The following is a 19,764-nucleotide window of genomic DNA, read 5'->3' on the forward strand; positions in this document are numbered from 1 at the left end:
TATGTCCCATATTCAGACAGAAGTCACCAGTTCTATGTTCTATCAAATTAACAACATGCCAAGTTTTTGACACTAATGCTGACCTGCAAAGTTTAGATGGGCCAATGCACTGGGGACTGCAATGCACTGTAACTTCTAGTATTTTTTGTGGACTAGGAGTCCTTTTGCCTAGATTTCAGTTCAATCCTAACAAGTTTTCTAGTGTTCCAATGCAATGACCAATACCTCATGTCTCTCTCTCTGCTTGACTTTTGAGTCTTCTTTCCTCATCCCCATTTCAGCTGCTTGTGCCTTTAACTCTAGTGCAGTTTAAACAGCTCATCAGTTTTTAGTCTCTTGATTATTTAGTAGTCTACTGTAAAACACGATGACCGTGTCAATGCAGAAATTTGGTTTCCTGCAAGAAGGGCCAAGAGTCACAAAGTTTGTACACAAAGACACTTTAATGCAAATCAAATAGTACTATGTTTCATTCTAAGGTGCTCCACATCCTCAAACACTCAACATTGAGCTTCCCAGTTTTACCATTCCATTGAGAAATTCACTTTTAGTCTAAACAACAGAACTGAAAAAAGAAATCTCTTTAATGCTTCTCTTTTTTATTTAATCAATACTGTATTTCAATAACCAACTGTTAAATCTTTATGAGCAACAGGAGCATATTCTGCAAATTTGTTGATCACTATATAGTACAACCTCAAAACTCTTATCCAAAACCCATGTATTCCAAAATTAGGTTTCCTCCCTCAACATGCAATGTTTGAATAAAAAAGTCCTGACTTACTCAAAAAAATTCCACTGTGCAGTTATATAAACTCAGATCTCTTGACACCCACTCTGGCTTATGAAGACACAGGTTTATATAAAGGACCTTCAAGAGAAAATGAAAAATGAACATTATTCTGCTGAAATTTCCAGAGGATTCTAACACTTCCATTACCATAGCAGTACACACATATAAAGACATTGTGTCCACTATATCGTATTTCGCAATATAATATTTCTGAAGGACTATAATTGTTCTCTGCAAAAGGCTGTGGCATGTTATGCTGTGACTGTATCAGAAACTACTATGCAGCCATTCCATTTTATTTAAGCCTTCATAATTAGGAAAGTACCTGTGTCGAAATTATATTTATTAAAAAACCCTCTTAACTTTAGATTAATAAAAAGTGCACATTTTGTAAGTGCAGATTCCATTTCACCATTTCTACTGCTTGTTTGTTCTTCATTTCAGTTTTAATGCTCAGATTTTCATAACATGCTGCAAGGTTTGGACTCCAGAAATGAAGGTTATATTTGCCCTTAATCAAAACACTGGTTTAAAAAATGTTGTTTTCATACCACCAACACATTTCAAGCAGTCTCAAGTATTTCAAAACCTCACTTTTCCACCCCACAGACCCAAAAGTTCCATCACTAAATAAGGGCCTTTAAAAATAATCTGAAAACAATATATAAAATATTTCAAGAGAGCAGAATAGCTATATAGTTGAAATCAGCAACACAGACATTTTAAATGTTAAAACAATCTTCCTACTTTTTATATGAGACCTCTGGAGACAAAAAGATTGTGCATTTTGCATGTTTTTCTAGCCCCACATTTGTAAGAGGAGAGGCAGATTTTCAGATAGAGTTCTTATTTAGATAACAGGAAAATAAATCATATTGCAAATGCAGTGCTGATTCTGCCTAGATTCTCTTGCTCACATCCATGGTAAGTACCAAACTTCTTGTCCTTGCTTCTGAGGTTTATGTTTATACTCAGTGTCATTGCTGATGACTGATATATGTTAGCTAGTTTTAAAATAACTATCTTGGAAAGCTTGATAAAAACAGTACTGAGCTCTCATTTGCTGTGGATATACTGTTACAGTTTACACAGGAATGTGTTATCTTTGCTCATAACCAGTGGAAAAACCTTTAACTCAACAGAAAGCATGGAATTCCATGACATTGTGGTAAGGAGTGTCACAATTTCTACAAAAATGTAAATCTTTATGCCCAAACCCATCAGGAACATGTCTTCATCTAATCTTCCATCAACTCTTCCGGTTGAAATTCACAGGTAAATCCTGTCTCCGTATCTGGAGAACGTCTTGCAGGAAAGGTAAGATGGAGAGAGAGCAGGTAAAGACAAAGGTGAGATACATGGCGTGCAGTTTCTCCGTGCACTGTGTGCATTTCAGGGGAGGGAAAGTCTCTGTGCAGCTGCATGCGAAACAGTTTAAAGACAGAGCAGAAGTGATTCCAGCAGTCTCCTCCGTGCCTTACCCACCTCAAGGGTCAGCTATTGCAACCTGTGAAATGAATCTGCCAGGCAGGGGCACAGCATTATTTCCAGTGTATCCAGATGAAGCACCTCAGCTTGAAGCTGCAAAGGATTCTTCTTTACCTTGGCTATTTGATGCAAAAGATAACAGTATCAGGCAGCTGGCTGCATAACAGGGAGTCGTGTTACCAATCTCTCTCTCCTCGGAGGGAAAGAAGTAAAAATGACTTCACATGAGACTATTATGGATACTAATACTTTTGTCAAAGGCAGAAACATACAGAGATTTTACAAAATACTGTCTAGACACTGTAGCACACTGACTAAAAGAAATAATTTCAGCACAAGCTTAATAAGGCATGGTAAAAAATCCACCACCTTACAGCTAATGACACTTTGAAAATGAGTCTGCTGTGTGTGATTTCACTGATGCCTAAGGGAGACAAAGCTCTTTCTGTTCATGTTTTTCATACTTTCAGTCAAACAGATTGCTGAATAATCATGTTTTCTTTATTCTAATGGGTGAGGAAGCTATTATACAGAAGGTGTTTCCATATGTCATAGTCAATAAAGGCAATTCTTACTAGTAAGAATAGGTTGTCTCCACTCAGTTATCTGATGAAAAGCCCTCCTGTTGTGAGGAAAAAGCAGATCCTGTGGCTAGAAAAGACTCCTAGGGCTGCACACTTCAGTGGCTACTGAAAAGAACTGTAAGCAGATGAATCTCAGGTCTTCTCCAACTGAGTCTAAATCAGTGACATTCACTAGGGTGCTCAGGGTACTGGGAGCACTTTGTGTCATAATCTCTTCTTCATATTCACCCTTTTCTTGCTGGTGAAGGACAGTGGACAAGACCTGAATCCATCACTCCAGAAAATCATCAGCAAGTCCCTTCAGGAGGTCAAGGTGCTTTCTTTTTTGAAGAAGCATCTGGGCCATTGTCTCAAGAGCTCAAAATCCTACACTGAGAGTATCACTACTTATAGGCTGAGACCACAGATGCTCTTTCAGGCTGGAACCTTAAATTGCATGGAGGGGAAATAATTTTTGGGGAATCACCCAGAGGTATGAGACACCACTACGTCTTTGTTTTTCTACCCACATAGCTGAGTGCACGTCCACAACTGGATGAAAACCTCACATCTATACTATACTGTTAGAGCTACCTAGTAAAGAGAGAGAAAAAAAAGTCTTGAAGCTCATCTCAGCTTACTATATGTTCAGTGTCTGACTATCTCTTAAAAAGCCGTATGGAAACCAAACCTATTGAAGGACACAAACTTGCCTCAGATAATCAACATACCCCAACTAGGTTTACACAGCAGTGCTACACACTGGTGGCCTCTTGATTTCAAAGTAGGGCAGAGATTGTTCACCTATAAGTACCTGAGTAGAAAAAAGACCTGCCTCTGTTGCCACTCCCACTTTCAGGGGGACTGACAGTTTCCTACAAGTAGTTTCAAAAGGCACATCATCTCTCCATGGTAAGTATCTACCTGTAGCCTTACAGTTAGGATCTTCAAAGCATTCTGCAAGACATCTTTTTATCCAGACATATCAAAATGTAGAAACTATTTTGTGGAGAGACATTTCTAATAGGAAATACTGGGAAGGGTGTTCTGCTGGCTTTCACTATTCAGAATAGGCTTCAAGAAATGCAAAAAATACCCAAAGAAATAGGTGGATGCCTGCAAATATATAGACAATGGGACCAGTTCCTACACATGCAACTAGTCCAGCTGGATGTTCACTGCCACACATAATACTTTCCAGGATTTTAACCAAAGCTAACATGGCCAGCATTTTGAAAATTGGCCACTAATTATGGGTACTTCCTAATTCAGATTAAGTTTCAGAACTGCTAAACAACTCCCTGTCCTCATTTCAGGGTCTGGATGCTCAGCAGTTCAGAAAATCAAATCCAAAGTGACTCAAGCCAATACTGAAAAATATGAACACCTAACGTTTGCAGTTGTTTTTGAAAATGCAAGCCGCTCAAGGCTAAATCCCGCTTTAAAGACACTGCAAAAGTTTTGAAAGCTGCATATTTTTTGTATCAAGTCACTAGAAGGCATAGACAAACATGGTGGGTGGACTTTGCATCCATACTCCTTCAGTGTGGTCAGTGCAAACAGTCCCTCCCTGACCAGCCAATGCTGATGACTAGGAATGGAGGGAATAGCAGGACAATCCTGGATAGGCCTGCACAGTGAACCAGAAGTAGCCCTTGCAGAGACGAGGGAAAACAAGGGCTGCTGTTGGATCCTGCCCAGAACACAGAACCCAGACACAGTCTGTCCGTACTGTGTTTCTGTCTCGAAGATGTGGAAGGTCTTGTTGTATCTGCATTCACAATTAAACATGATTCTGACATGATTATGGTGCTGATGCTCTGATGTCTTCAGTGCATGATGGTTCCTGGCTCTGTTCGTGCCTGCCTATTGTTCATGAGAGACTTTGTCTTTGCAATGATCGGAGAACAAGGTGTTCTGGAAGCTCTTTTCAGCTGTGATCTGGTGAACTTCTTACGGATTTTTCTGTAAGGAGGGAAGGAGGAAAGGAGGGAAAGAAGAGAGAGACAACAGAAGAGATAAATCTCAGTCTTTAACAGAAGACTGCTCAAAAGCCAATAACAAACATAACAAATACTCTTACCAGAGCAGGAAGGCTAGTTCATGGAAAAGAGACTTGCAGTCAAGCCCTGTCCATCAACTGATGATTCACAGTTGTCTCCAACTGATAATTGCTCAGTGAAAAGTGAGTTGGTGTTAGACAATATTTGGACAATAACATTTAATTGTATGAAATTTTGGGCCACAATGCTCAAATGGTGAATTCTTACATGTGATATCAATACAGGAATGAAGGACCACAGAAGAAAGAACCTCATGAGCACCCAAGTGAATGTGTTACCTCTGTAACTGGGAGCAATTGTTTTTTGCACTGTATCAGTTTTGCAGATAATGCATGACCCAAGTCTCTGGGCTTTCTGTACTAGTGCCTTTCAGGTGCAGTAAATTCACTTTAATTTTAGACTTTTAGATGATAAATCAAACATATTAACTACAGGCAACCATGTTGTTCATATTGTAATCTTATACATCCAAGGATAGTTATTCTGAAGCAAAAAGCTTTGTTATGTTCCAGCTGCTCTGTCTCTCTACTATTATAAATCAATAACCACAATGCTGAGTGTATCCCTGGTAGAGTATCAGAAAACACAGAAGTGACACACACTGAGTATGTCAAGAACCATCTTCATTGGCAGAGTCCTGAATATTAGATGTTACTGGAAAATTACCTATTTTTTGAATTCACTCAAGTCGAGAATCCCAGCTTTCATTTAGATAGCTTTATAAATTACAGAGATTTTGAGCTTATGGAAATGAATTAAAGCAAACTGGGGCCTCTAACACTAAAAGAGACCAAGCTTTCTAATTCAAACCTTCCAATTTGAAAATGTGACCTGACTACAAACTGCAGGGTGATGAAGTGCCTACCTGCATCAAGGCTCTGAGATGGTAACTCAAGAAGTGATTTGTCCCTTTCGTCTTAATGGGCTGTTAACGCTGAAACTGAAAAATGGTGGCACGTGACATTGAAAATACAGGATCAGCCTAAAATAAATTCTATTGAACACTAAAATAATAATTTGCATATTAAATTTCAAGCATATATTTAGTTACTGATTGAGTATTCCCCAGGAATGTAAGCTTCCAGTTGAGTAACTGGGCCACAGAAAAGAACACAAAAACAAAACAAAAAGTCAAAAATCAGGATAATATATTGTGCTCTTAGAGGTTAAAGGGACTCTGAAAAATACATTTATTTTGGTTAATATATGTAAAAGATGCAGAGAAGTATTCACTTTAGCTGCCTGAAAGAAGGATGTCATCAGCATCTCATGGTCTGGAATAGCAAATTAGGATTTAGCATCATTAAGTAATAAGCACAACAGAAGAAAAGGAAAGGAATTGCCAAAAAGTTAAGTTTAGACTTTTCACACAATCCCACAGACACACAAACTTACTGTTTGAGTACTTACTTTACATGGTTGTCTTAAATTAGTCCTAAGAAGATATTAAACTGATTGACAAGATATTGCATACCTTCCAGAATGGTAAGATCATAGAAAGGTAACCTGAGACTGGTGGAAACATGTATTTCTAAATGAGACATCTAGGTTTTATAAACTCATGTGAGTAGACAATAGACAAATACTGATTATTAATGGGGATCATTCCAGCAAAAACTTACAGAACTGGATCCTTTTTGATATATTTGTTTGCAAAACTTGTATTTATTTAGAGAAGAAATGTGGTCATTAATCATTTGAGAAGCCCATGGTTTACAACAATATTAGATAATTGTTTGCCCTTCTGAATTTTTAATGTGGCAACTTCATAAACTGCCAAGAGGCTGCTGCTAATGAAAGCAATTTGCAGCTGACACTAAATGTAAGGACAGTAAAGTATTTGTGATTACAATCTGTGATTATTTTGTAAGTCAAAAGATGTAGCTATTCTCATTAAATATTGGTTTGAAATTAGCATAAAGAAAGGCAGAACAAAAAAGGGGGAGTCATCGCATTATCATATCAAGCGAACCACAAAAACAGTCAACTCCTCGCTTAGTATAAATGAAAGTAGCTCTACACACACAGTGAGAAGAACTAATCTGGTATGCATCTAAAAAGACAATCCAGCACTTCTGTTTAAACAGAATTGTGAAAATGCTTCCAGAAATTAGCTTTCTGGGATATAGCCTTTCAGAAATAAAATTGTAAGAATGGAAGTTTCCACTGACTTCATTAAATGTAGTATTTAAACAACCATTTCACTAAAAGCAAAAACTGTTCTTTTTACTGCAAAAAATATAGAGGGTGGAGGGAACTGATGCTTTACACTGAAGAATTCAGCATCTAAATACAGTCAAGTTTTTTGAGAAGCACTGATCAGGTTTTATAATGCTTCAGAGGTTTTTTTAACACTTAAACATGCAGGTTGTAATAGTAGCTGATGAAAGGCAGGAAATTCAAAGATAAAGTTGTCGCCGCCCTTTCACTACAGCACTTCTCCTCCTTTCCCCAGTGATACAGTGAATTAAGGGCAGAGTCACCTTTAATGTTCAATTTCCTGTCCCTTTTTCACTTAATACCAGCCACATGTTTTAATTACACAAAGCTTTTATTTGGTGATGACAAATAAATGGCTTTAATATCTGTAGCGTTGATAACATCCTTTGCAGTTGTTATGAAAGAGTAATTGCTATTTTCCCCTGCTTTTTCCTTTGACTTTTGTACTAGTGCTTGAAGTATGATGCGTTACATACTTCATTTGAAATGTGAATTAAAAAGTATTTTAAAGTCTTCTAGCCCTCCTGAGACCAAAGGTATGAGAATGAATCAAACTTTTAATAGGTGATTGGTATATAAAGCCCACTGTGCTCATTTTTATGTCAAATGTGATGCACTGCTGTACAGTAGGAATAAGACAAATTCTTTATGTCTGCATGATACTTCAATTAGTAACTGCAGATGACAGTACGCGAGACCCCTGGCACCTATTCAGAGAAATACAGAAATGTACGTAAGTACCACACACTATTAAGACCTATCTTCTCTTTGCAAGTTTCATACACAGACTGAAACCTACTGGGTAGAAATAATAGTTAGGCTATATAGGGCCTATTTATGCCACGCTCAAATTTAATCAGGCAAACCATTTCAATGAACCAAACCTTTCTCAGGATCTAAGTGAATTCCATGTAGCTAACCATCTGGTGAAGTTAAGCACAATCCTATATAATCTGTTATGTCCAGATTCCTCAGGAATAGGATAGCTGGTAACAAAATTTTTCATTAATAAAAGTTCTCCCCTCTAATTATGCCACACATGAAAACAGCAGCAATTTTAAAACTTGAATAAAATAAAGAAAGGTGACCTTCAGTTGATGTTAGTCAAGAATGTGTTTTTCAAGCCTTTCCTAATAGGAGTTAAAGGCATTACTTGCTTTAGCTCTGTTGGTATCGGGCGTATCTGCCTGTTACCGCTTCTATATATAAACTGTTGTGCATCAGTCTTGCCTCCTCTGCATTAGACTCAGAGTTGTGATCACTAGAGTGATTTTGGTCTATTCAGCTATACCAACAGCACTTAAGAAGTAATACTAAATACATTAAAATTATGGCAGAAGTTTTTACTGTGAGAGAAATTCATTGCATATAAAGGCCTGCTGACATCTTAGCAGATGATAAATGCTATTTTGAAAGAAACATTTTCCTATGAAGGGGAATTGCCCCCAACACTTACACACTTTTGAGATGTCCATAACCTTTCTTAAATACCAAGGCCCAGAAGTGGTTTTGATGCTCTGTGTCTACTAAAAATGTATTAAGGACCTAATAAAAACCTGGCTACAGAGTCTTAAGCTGAAGGGCATAGTATTGTTTCATGCTCTACCTAAACCAATTTGATAATTTTGCCTGAGTCTTTCTTAGCTCATTTGAACAACCACTTTGTATACAAAGACCTACTGCTGTGGAAATGTATTATTACCCAATTGTTGCTGGCAGCACAAGGAATATGCATAGGTCGGCAGCAGGCATAAGAGAACTGTTTCCCTGGACAATTGTAGCTGAAATTCCACCCAATCTCTAGATTGGGGTGACGTATTCTGGTATGGCTTGCCAATTGTAAACAGCAATTTAAATGTGCCAGGTGCACAAAATACTGCCAACCCTGAAAGGAGGTGGAGTTTTAGACATTAACTACAGCAAGGCAGGATTTTGCATTCTGGCACAAGTTTTATATGAAACTTGTAATCAGTCTAACCATCGAGACTTTCAGAGAGAAAAACGAAACTTTAAAAAAAAAAAAGTCTTCTAGACAAAGATTCCTGAAGTTGCTGCTGCTCCAGGGCAATGTAAATTTTGTGCAATGTAAATTTTCTGTGCAAGCTCAAGTCCAGTTAGCAAAAGCAACTACTTAAAAAATAACCATAATTCCTTGGGGTTATTAGACCCAATTATCACTCATTCCTCTGAGGGCTTCTTGTACCCAGAGGTACACTGCAACTATGCAGTGGATTAAATTACAAGAGGGGGCACTATTTTAGGAAGCTGATCGGCTTTCTATTAATTTCAACATGCTTTTAAACAAAGTGGAAGGCCAAAATGTGTGCAATGTTGTCTGCTCAGAGAGAATTTAACTGGAATGAAGCTGTAGGCACAGATCCTTAGAAACTTGACAGGTTACAAAGAGACTGAATGATTCACAGCACTTCCTACATTTCTACCTGTGTGGAAATGAGAAGTATTTTATTTAACTGCCTATCTGGCTTGCTGACATCTTTTGGCTTTTTGTTTTTTTTTTTTCCCCTCAGCACTTTGAGGCTAAAGCTTACCCATATTCCATTAAAGTTTTAATCTAACCTCAAAATGACAGAAAGTAGGAGAAATATATTTGGAAGGCAGAAGTGGGCTGACACTGATATGCCTTTTAAAAATAAGCTCCTTTGTGAAATGTTCATTTATAAACAAAATCGGAAGTGTTTTAATAAGCATCGGGCTAATGGAAAGCAGTTACCATGAGCCACTTAGTTGCATTATAAAACTCATACAGATGGCAGATAGAGTGGTACAACCTTTGTAAGATTAAAGAGGTGCTGCTGCAGACATGCCAACATCATCTAAATGTTTCAAGAGCTTGTCTTATCTTTCTCCTCCTAGCAAGGAAATGTTTTCCTTTGCTGGTGTTTATCTTCCAACTTGGTATCAATATTTACGGAGCAAAACTGTTCTCTATGAACAATAATTTATTGACACACCAGTTACAAATTATGGTGTCAGATCTTCCTAAACAGCTTAATATAGCATTTTCAAGCATTGCACCACCTTGAGGGCTTCTCTGATGTTTTGTGTTCCAGAGCAACAGCTTACAGCTACAATGTGTGTATATATATATATATAAAGCAAAAAATAATGTTTTTTGACTATTTTTTTTACTGGGAGGCAAAATCCAGGTCAAGTGTTTAAAACACAGACTTCTATGACTGTGTCATGCCTGACCTGTTGCATGGCACAAAGTCACCTCTCTGTTTCATTCTACCTGCTGCTGATTTAAAATCTACAAGGACCAAAATCTCCTCAGAGCAGAAATTACCTCTTTGTGTGCATTTTCAGAGTGCCTAGAACAACATGAACCTTACCCATTATCGAAATGATTTATATCCAGTTTTACTGCAAACAACTGGCATGGCTTTTGGAAAAAACACCTTGTTCAACAGATTTTTCTATGCTTTCATTTCCCCTGAAAAGGGCATATTTCATTAATATTTTAAAGTGGTTTAGGATGCTTGGAGAGAAGGAATTAAAGAAGTGCAAAGTCTTATTCTCAGCATTTTTCAGTTGAATACTGGAACTGCAAAAAACTTTTAACCCCTAAGAAACATTATAAATAGATGCTGTCATACAGCAGTCATCACACGATGACTAAATCTAAATCTTAACAATCAGCAATGAAATTATCCTCCTAGTTCATCTGTGAGCTTGGTACTTACCACCAAGAGCCTAAAGTTACCTACTGCAGATGGCTAGGATGAAAACAATTACACATCAGTCTTGGTGCAACACTGACTTCTTACAGAAGCCAGAAGCACAGAGGCCCTACCAGACTGATTTATGGTAGCCACAGTTTAAAAAAAACCCCTTGACCTAGTAATCAAACTAGGAATGATGGACACCACAGAGCTCAACATGGATTAATTAGCTCAGGCCTTGCCCTGCATGTTGGATGGAGCTTTGCTAACTCAGCAGGGACGGTATCTCACTTTACACACCACGCAGCAGTGATATGGCAGATGCATGCACAGAGCCATGCTCCTCAGACAGTTTTCCCCTTGAAGAAGGGAGAAAGCCTTGTCTTTGGATTCATGGCATTTCACCAGAGTGTCCAGCTTCGTAGAGTGGATTAGAACCAATAAGTCCTAGCAAAGGTAGCTCAATGGAATGGGTAAAAAGTAAATTATTCATACTCCTTAAAACAAAACAATGGCTCAGGCTTCAACAGGCTTGTAACCTGAGCTACAGGACACCTGCTGTGCACCTTATCTGAAATTCATTAGCCTCTCCTCAGTTACCATCTACTTCAGAGGTTAATAGAGCAGGCTTCATGCCTTACAAAGAAAGAGTTGCTTAACCTCTCCTTCCCATGAACACACAAGGTCACTGCAGATTTGTCAGTATGTAGGCACCCTGGGAATCCAAGCAGCCAGAAAGCCTTCTACAGCTCACAGGCACAAATGCCAGAAGATCTCAAAGCAACACCTTTATTCTTCCTAACTGTATCAGCAGGGTGTGGGTGAATTCCTCCACTGCACAACTTTATACTCTAGCAATAGGAATTTGCATTACCATCTAGTTATTCTGCAGAAGGATGGCCATTCTGTATATTGATTAAACATCACCTGCTATTAGATTAAAATATTACCCACATGACAGCATATATTTTTTCCTGAGACAGGCAAGAAATTGGAGAGAAGAGGCATCAGAGCTGGCTAAGAGTGGAACACAATGTTGCTTTCAACTACTCCCCAAACATCTTGTATATTAATTCACAATACCAGCGTTATCCCAGACTTTAAGATGACAAAAATGTTCAGAATATGCAACATCTGTTTCTGGCCTTGGGCTACAAGCATTAAGTGCCATTTCTCCAGCAACATTAGATAGTGTTGAAAATTTAAAAAAATATTGTGTTAACTAAATATGCTTAAGTCCAAGATAACAGAAAACATTCTATTATATGCTCCGGGGGGGTGGGGGTGGGGATAATTTACTTTTGTTGCTGTTTCCAACTTTGACACCCCCAGAGAACTGTTTCAACACAAAATGTTATGTATGGCTTTTTATTAGTTTCTTTCTTTCTCTTTCTCTCTCTTTCTTTCTCTCTCTTTCTTTCTTTCCCTTGTTTGATTACTTCAAATTGATTAGGTAGGTTTCATCTGAGGTTTTTGGCCTGGACACTGTGTACAGTATTAGAGCTTATAATATTACCTGACGCTCAAAAAAATTGACAATATTTTTCCTCTTTATCAATTATGCATATACTTTTCCTGGAATAATATATGTACCAACAGAGGTATCTGGAGGAGTTTCTTGGCATTCTGGCAACTTGCTATTAAGCAAGGGCTGAAAATCAAAATTAATCAGTCTTACCAGAAACAGTTGGAGAGCAAAGGTTCCCTCACAAAACCGTCCCCTGGGGCTCTACTCCACACCATCCATCTCTGGCATAATCAGCACTTACTCTACACACAGAAGCTTCAACGCAGAATATGGATTAGAAATCTGTATTGTGGCATCAAGAGAGGAAAGCTTTGCCATAGAATGATTTGATGCTAATTTCTAAGGTCAGCTTCATTTCTAAGATTGGATTTTTCTTTTTAAATATTCATGTTACCAAAAGTCTATTCGAGTTCATTTTCTGCCACTCATCCTGCTTTCCACTCTACGGCTAGCACTTTTCATGTCAGTATCTCATTGTGCTTGCTGGACTGCTTAATTAAAAACTGCACAGCATCCTTAAGGGTAGGTATACATCAATAATATTCTAGTTTACAGATAAAAAGGTGGAGCTACTCAAAGGTTAAATTACTTGTCTGGTGTCTCTCACATCAGGCAAAAGACACAATGTAGGAATTTTAAAGTTTGGATCTGTGCTTTTTCCACTAGAACAATGCTTCTATTGTATTTTGTCAGGTAAATGTTTTAGCCTCTATCCACAGCACAAGTAAGCCAGCCACAGAACTGATAGTTATCTCTCTGATTGGCTTTCACAGTCACAGTCATTATGTTCCCTTCAGTATTTTACATTTAAAATGCCTATGTACTTACTTATGCAAGCTTTTCCACAAAAAGAGACCAACATTTGTTTTTCCACAGCTTTACTTACATTAATGCCAGAGGGTCATGCATTTAAAAGATCTTAATGTGTTAAAAAACCCCACATCACAACTATCAGAGGAAAATAATAAGAATGATTAAATACATACATTGAAATATAGACTAACTCAGAATTAAGTCCTCTATCTGCAATTTGAAATGAATACTCCAATACAGGACAATTTATAAATGAAAGTTAGTGGTCAGTTCTGTGTGAATTTTAAGACTGTGAGGATCACTGACATTATATTTTTGTACATACTCACCACAGGTTTATCATCTTCTTTGCTATTTAACTTTAGCAACAGTGTGTTCAGCACAGGATTTTACCTGATTTCTATACCTACGTGAACATTATTGCTCTGTATTTCTCTGCCTTCAGATGAAATAATTCTTAACCCTGTGTCCAGCTTCTACTAATTACTATTGCTCACATGGCACAGAAATTGTAAAAAGGAAAAAAGGTCTCTTAAGGCTGATATTGTGCAGTGTTTGAGGATTACAACCATCAATAGCTAATATTTAATGTGATAAACCTCTGTGGTTTACACATAGAAATGGTGAGTGTAGACTAATTTTAGTTCTAAATTAGTGTTACTCTAGCCTTGCTATAGGTAACAATTGTATAATCTTGTCTTTATCTTTTCTTTGATACTTAAATATGCAAAAGACTATGGTGGTCTGGCAAGTTAGCATTTTTATTCTTATTTTGTATGCTTCCCAAGGCTTTGAAAGAGAAATTGGCTTCTCATACAAAGATGCTTCTTTATAGAAAAATTTCTTCTTGTTCAAAACCAAACTGGTTTTAACTCGCACAATAGAAGATGGCCAAATATTACAAGATGACACATTTCCACTGGGGATGTGGATTTAGGAAAAAGCTGAGCAGCAAACTAGCAAAAAGCTAAGCCCTAAGACCTTCAGTTAAAACATCCTGTAAAGAGGATTGGGTTCAGCTACATCAAATCCTCTGCGCAAACACAAAAGACAGCTTCTGAAGGAAAACCTTTTGAAATGGCCAACCATACTGCAGGAAATTCAAAATTTGTCAAGAACCATGAGAAAACAGGTTAAAAGAATTGCATGACATCCCAATTTAACAACTGACATATAAGGTGTATTACTGACTACATGATGTACTCTAGCTGAAGGACTGTGCTCAGTGGGAGTCAGGCATGCATGTAAGAGCTTTGCTGAATTGGGTCTGGAAGGACTAATGAAGTGAATGAGGTTTATGGTAAAATTAAGTACTTATACAGGTACTTCTCCACCAACATCTGTGTTTAAGACAATCCTTAATGCACTTATCATCATCCCTGTGTTTCATTTAAGTTTGGGGTTTTTTTCCCCCAAGTCAATAAAATTTTGAAAAAAATATAATTTCAGAAATTATATTTCCCTTCCCAAATATAAAATGTTCTGGCTACTTCTGCAGCTACTGTTTCAATGTGAAATGACTTTCATCAAAGGGAGCGGAGAAGATTGCAACTGGTTGAGTAACACCTCTAAACGTGTCACTGCTCTTCAGCTGAGTCATGGGAATTAACCACATTCAAGCTCCTACCTAAGAGGTATTGCAAAATATACTTTGGTATCTAAGCCACCATAGAGAGGCAGCATATTTGAATTTCTGCTTACAACAGGGTAAAATCAGACAAGATCATTTTACAATATCCAATGGTGTGACTCTTCAGGCAGCAGTAACTAGGTCATTTACAACCATCTGTTCTTGGCCTCAGTCTCCCTGTGGTCATCACTGAAGCTGTGCACTAATTAATTTTCACCTGCTAATCAGTGGAGACACCCCTGAAACTAACAAATCACCTAGTTTCAGTCAACAGTTTCTGGACTCCTGTGGGTGGCATTTCCATGAGATTTTTATCACCAATAAAGGTAAACAATTTTCTCTGAAAGAAGATCCCCTGTAAGGTTTCTGACCTGCTCCATGTACAACAGCCCTGTGAAAGAACAAAGTACTCTTCATCTGATTCTTCAGGCAAAGAACAGAAGGTACATTGACAATTTCCTCCACATCTTCAACAAAATATTTAGGCACCTTGTTAATTTTGATGTGAGAAGTTAGGTATCTCAATGCTTGGACATATGGACTTAAAAGACCTGCTTGAGGTCTCCGGGAAGTCTATGAGGGAGCAAGGAAGTGAATCATGTTTTTCCAAGTACTAGGTAAGCACTCCAACCACTGCAACATCCTTCCCTTCTCAGGTAGCTTTAAATAGGGTGAGTAGCTTACTACAATGTCACTGAAACTTCATCTTAAACTGCAAGAAAATTAATACAGAGCTCCAAACCAAAATGGTTGTACTTCATTTGTTCTGAAGATTGATAAAACAAAACTCTTAATACCATATGCTCTTCAAACCTACCAGCTCTAACTAGTGGCACAACTTATACTGAACTTTAGGTTTTGTTACGTATGTGTTTTCCATGTATATATCTATTATTCCTTTTATAACTTAAAAAAAAAAAAAATAACATTCTTCAAGTGAGTTGATTTTAGCTTCATGGAATGATCCTGCTTTTAAAAACAAACTTTTGCATTATCACAGTGGTGACTTAGCAGGTGCTGTAAAAGGAGCCAGAGGAAAAACTCATGTAGATAAATAGCAGAAGAATCTGTAGACTCATGAAAACTGCTCAATGAGAAACAAATGGCAAGAGATTACCATCTAGTTCCTATACCGCTGCTTGTGATTCTGTATCACAATACCTCAGCTAGAGCTCAGAGAATTATGATTTATAAAGTGTGAAGAGTGCATAGCACTCATGAGTAGTCTACACTAAATAAGGTCAAAATAACAGCTCACAAAAACTATTATTCACTCTCATGAGTATATAACAACTTTGAACAGTAGCTAGCCAAGCAGGACCACTCCTAAATTGTAGCAAGGACAGTTCCTCCCCAAACTCCCCATATGCAGTATGGTCACAGTGACTGGATATGGTTGTCAGCTCACCTGTAGTCTGCTGCAACCAAGCAATAAGGTATCTGCAATCCTATCAGCAAGGATTAGACATAATTCTAAGGGATATATTCTGTAATGCCTGTTTTTCAAGATGTGTAACAACTATATAATACAGAAGTAGTAAAGGAACCAGAGAATTACATCCTTAAAGGCTGATATTTTGGTTAGAGGGCAGTAGCTGGTGCATCATGTTCTCAGGCTTGCAGCTGATGCTCCATGGGTGCAGCCAGGCGTCTTCATGCAGTCGGTTACAGGGTCGGGGTCTAATGGCCACAGTGCCATGCAGATAAGAAATTAAAATGCACTATGCCCTGGATCCAAGTATGGTGAAGTTCAAAACCAGGATCCCAATTCAAATCAAATTGCCTTGTCTTTATGAAAAGCAGAGGTCATCCCTGAGTGTACATTAAAAATACTTTCTTTTGGTGCACAAAGTTTTTGCACAGTTGTGGACAACTGAAAAAGAAAGAATAAATGTACCTATGAACACGTCTGTGATACAAATTGCACATGTGAAGAGGAAGAAGGAGCAGAGCAGTTAGCACTGGAACTCTGACTTTGATTTAGACCTGCACCTATGTACTGTATGTCAGACCCCAGGCACTGGAGAATTACTCCTCCACTTTTCCCTGTTCTCCCAGCAACATGCTACAAGTGGTAACTCAAACACCGTGCCTGACCTTGCCTAGGCACTGATGAAAACACATGTGAGAGGAGAAGGGTCAAGGGCAGGTCATTCACAACTCTTAATATTGGGTTTGGTTCACCCACGTTTTCAGTTTGGTTTTAAAGGGGCAGGTTTACACCAATAAAGCTACAGTGCAGAGTTAGTGGTATATGCAGGAGCACGAAGGGCTGTGAGCACTAGCATGATTCTCCCCCACTTCTGTAAGAGAACCAGATCACTGACAGCAAGGCAAGACTCAACGTTTTGCTGAAGTTGGTTGTCAGCCTTACATTCTCTTCTTTCTCAACATGCAACTTTGGTTTTTAAGCTTTTTGTGTGTGCTATGAGACATGCATAAATAAAAATGAGTGCTATCAGGTAATTATCATAGCAATTGTGATATTCTTATGTAGTACCTCAACAAATCAAGGGAAGCTTTTCCTTTTGGAGACAACACATGAAGTGAAGAATATGAAAATTGCCTATATAACGCTGCCACATGGATGCCTCTCAAATAATTTTATCAGCAAAAAGGAAGCAATGTCTGCTGGTAACAGCTAAAGATCATGTTCTAATTTTAGCAGTTGCAGTTAACTCATTCCCAATGGAGTTGCACTTACCGTGAGAAGGTTTCTAACTGCTTCAGCACTGAAAGGAAACAAGCATCGAGTCATTCAACTGCAGTTCTATATGCAAATATGCTTTTTGGCCCATGAAGGGAAAGCATATGGAATCTGCTGCTATAACCCATTCAGCCAAACATTTCCACACATTTCTTATAATGCAAATGCTGAAAAAAAAAATTTCATTTTCCACACAGTGTTTTAGCTGTCCCTATACAAGTATGATCATTAGCATGCACATGCGTTCTGTTAGAGACAGAGCATGTGTATAGGAACTGTATGCACACTGCATACCTAGAATTGATAAGAAAAGTTTTAAACAACAGATACATTTCCCTTGACATCCAACAGCTATATTACAAATTTTATTCATAGATTATGATTATAGCTTATAGAACTCAACAGATATTAACTTGATATATTTTTATTAAACTTCTGGAGACCATAATATGAACTGTCCCACTTTTTCAATTATTATTTAACTCCCAGAATGGTGATTCCGTATAAAGAATTTAATCACATACAATATAGTAATTTTCTGCATTAACCTCTAACAGGGCCTACAACAGAATCCACATCACAGCTAGTCAACAAAAGGGGAACAAAACCCAAAAAGCTTCCTTATAGTGAAGGTGATTCAGTGCAGTCCTGAATAAAATTCTTCTATAGTTATGAGACTTTTGGTTGGTCCTAAAGCATGCATTTAGTGCTAGAAGAATCCTAGCAGCTAATATCTAAGTATATTAAAAAGAAATAAGGACACTCCCTTGGTGAGCAGTGCTAAATGTAAGGTTCTTTAAAGAGTGATTTTTCAACGAATTGTGTAAACAGATTTGAACTTTAGAATAAAACCTTGAGCAAGTTATTTTGCAGAAGGGAATGAGAATTCCTTTTTAATTCAAAAAGGGTAAGAATAAACTAAATACAAAAATGTTAAATCCGGCAGAGGTCAACATAAAATTATGATGTAATGTCAAGGCAAGCGTTCTTGAACTGTCACCTGGTTTTCTGCCTAGATTAATCCCTCCTGTGAGCCTGTGACTGAACAGAGGTGTGCTGGACTCACACAGGCATCAGGACAGTTTCTGAATGGAGAGTGCAGCTTGTCACTACAGATGGAATAGCAAAACTGGGGACCTCCATATTTATTGGCAAAATTCACTGAGCATGCTGATAGGTATTCAGGAAGGAGATCTACATATACATATATAGATACAGAAAAATCAAGAAATTCATATGGGTGATTCATTCATGGCACTAATAGGTAGGCAGATGCAAATTCATTCTGTCCCTTCCCCAAACTGGCCAGGGGCTGTAATGACTGGGACTCAGCACCATGCTAATGTGCAGCCCCACTTTCCAGAGGCCTCTGGGCTTGGAAAAAGGGGGAGTTATGCTGGCATATTCCCCGAGATGTGCAGATACTGATACACAACAGGGGAGGAAACTGCATTCAAATAGCTTTAACTTCAAAAAAACCTGAAGTGTATGAGGATGCACATTGTAAGTGATATATAGTACATTCCTGTTCTATTCTGAAGGGCAGATCAGAACCTAAAATATGTTGAACTTCAGATGTAAACTCCAGTCTTTTTGTTTCAATGATACATATGCTCACACTAAATTTTAAGTGTACCTGCAGGCACTGTTGAACTGTGGCCTGAGTGAAGAGCAAAGGGCACTGTCCTAAAATTCTAGGGTAACTCCAAGGGTTACCTTGGAAAGCTTAGATGATCTATAATTTCCACAATTATTTTCACCACTCTGAATATTCAGCTTCCTCCTCATCCATTGCTACAAGTATCTCAAATCTGTGAGCAATCAGATATACAATAGTTTACACAAATATGATTGCTGCTTAAACTCAGCAGGAGGAAGGATGATAACAATTTTTTAAAAAATTTTTTCTAAAATGGATCTATAGGCATAAATACATATATTCACTTTATCTATTGATGGATAATAAAATTTAGAATGCTCATGTGCATCTCTTGCTTGGTCAGCATGAAACAGACTGGCACCTCATTTAGTTTAGCGGCAATACTACTATATGTTTTTCTCACATAACATCAACCAACTAGCGTAGTATAACTTTTTTAGCTAAATGTCTGAGAAAATTTACCCACTAGACTCCCTACTTGATGTTTTATAGAAATACGCATCTTAAACCTTAATTCACTGCACAAACAAAAATGTTTTAGGACGGAGAAATGAAAATTTTATGGACTGTTACAAACAAAACATTATACTGAAAAATATTTTCCCTTTTGCACACT

The 19,764-nt window shown here is 37.8% G+C and overlaps 1 protein-coding gene across 2 annotated transcripts in view; it reads right to left on the bottom strand.

Moving 5' to 3' along the window:
- Positions 1 to 424: 424 nt before the first annotated feature.
- Positions 425 to 19,764, bottom strand: part of MTA3 (metastasis associated 1 family member 3) — a 142,234-nt gene continuing 122,894 nt past the window's right edge. The window contains exons 19-20 of one of the 2 annotated variants that reach the window (XM_074863601.1): positions 17,486 to 17,513; positions 4,693 to 4,809 (exon numbers count right to left, since the gene is read on the bottom strand). In XM_074863601.1, coding sequence (XP_074719702.1) covers positions 4,798 to 4,809; positions 17,486 to 17,513 — 40 coding nt within the window. In that variant the 3' untranslated portion in view covers positions 4,693 to 4,797. Of the gene's footprint in view, positions 4,810 to 17,485; positions 17,514 to 19,764 lie in introns of both variants that reach the window. The other variant, XM_074863600.1, reaches the window with a different exon arrangement.

Source organism: Strix uralensis, chromosome 3, assembly GCF_047716275.1.
Source record: "Strix uralensis isolate ZFMK-TIS-50842 chromosome 3, bStrUra1, whole genome shotgun sequence".
Classification (NCBI taxonomy): Eukaryota; Metazoa; Chordata; class Aves; order Strigiformes; family Strigidae; genus Strix; species Strix uralensis.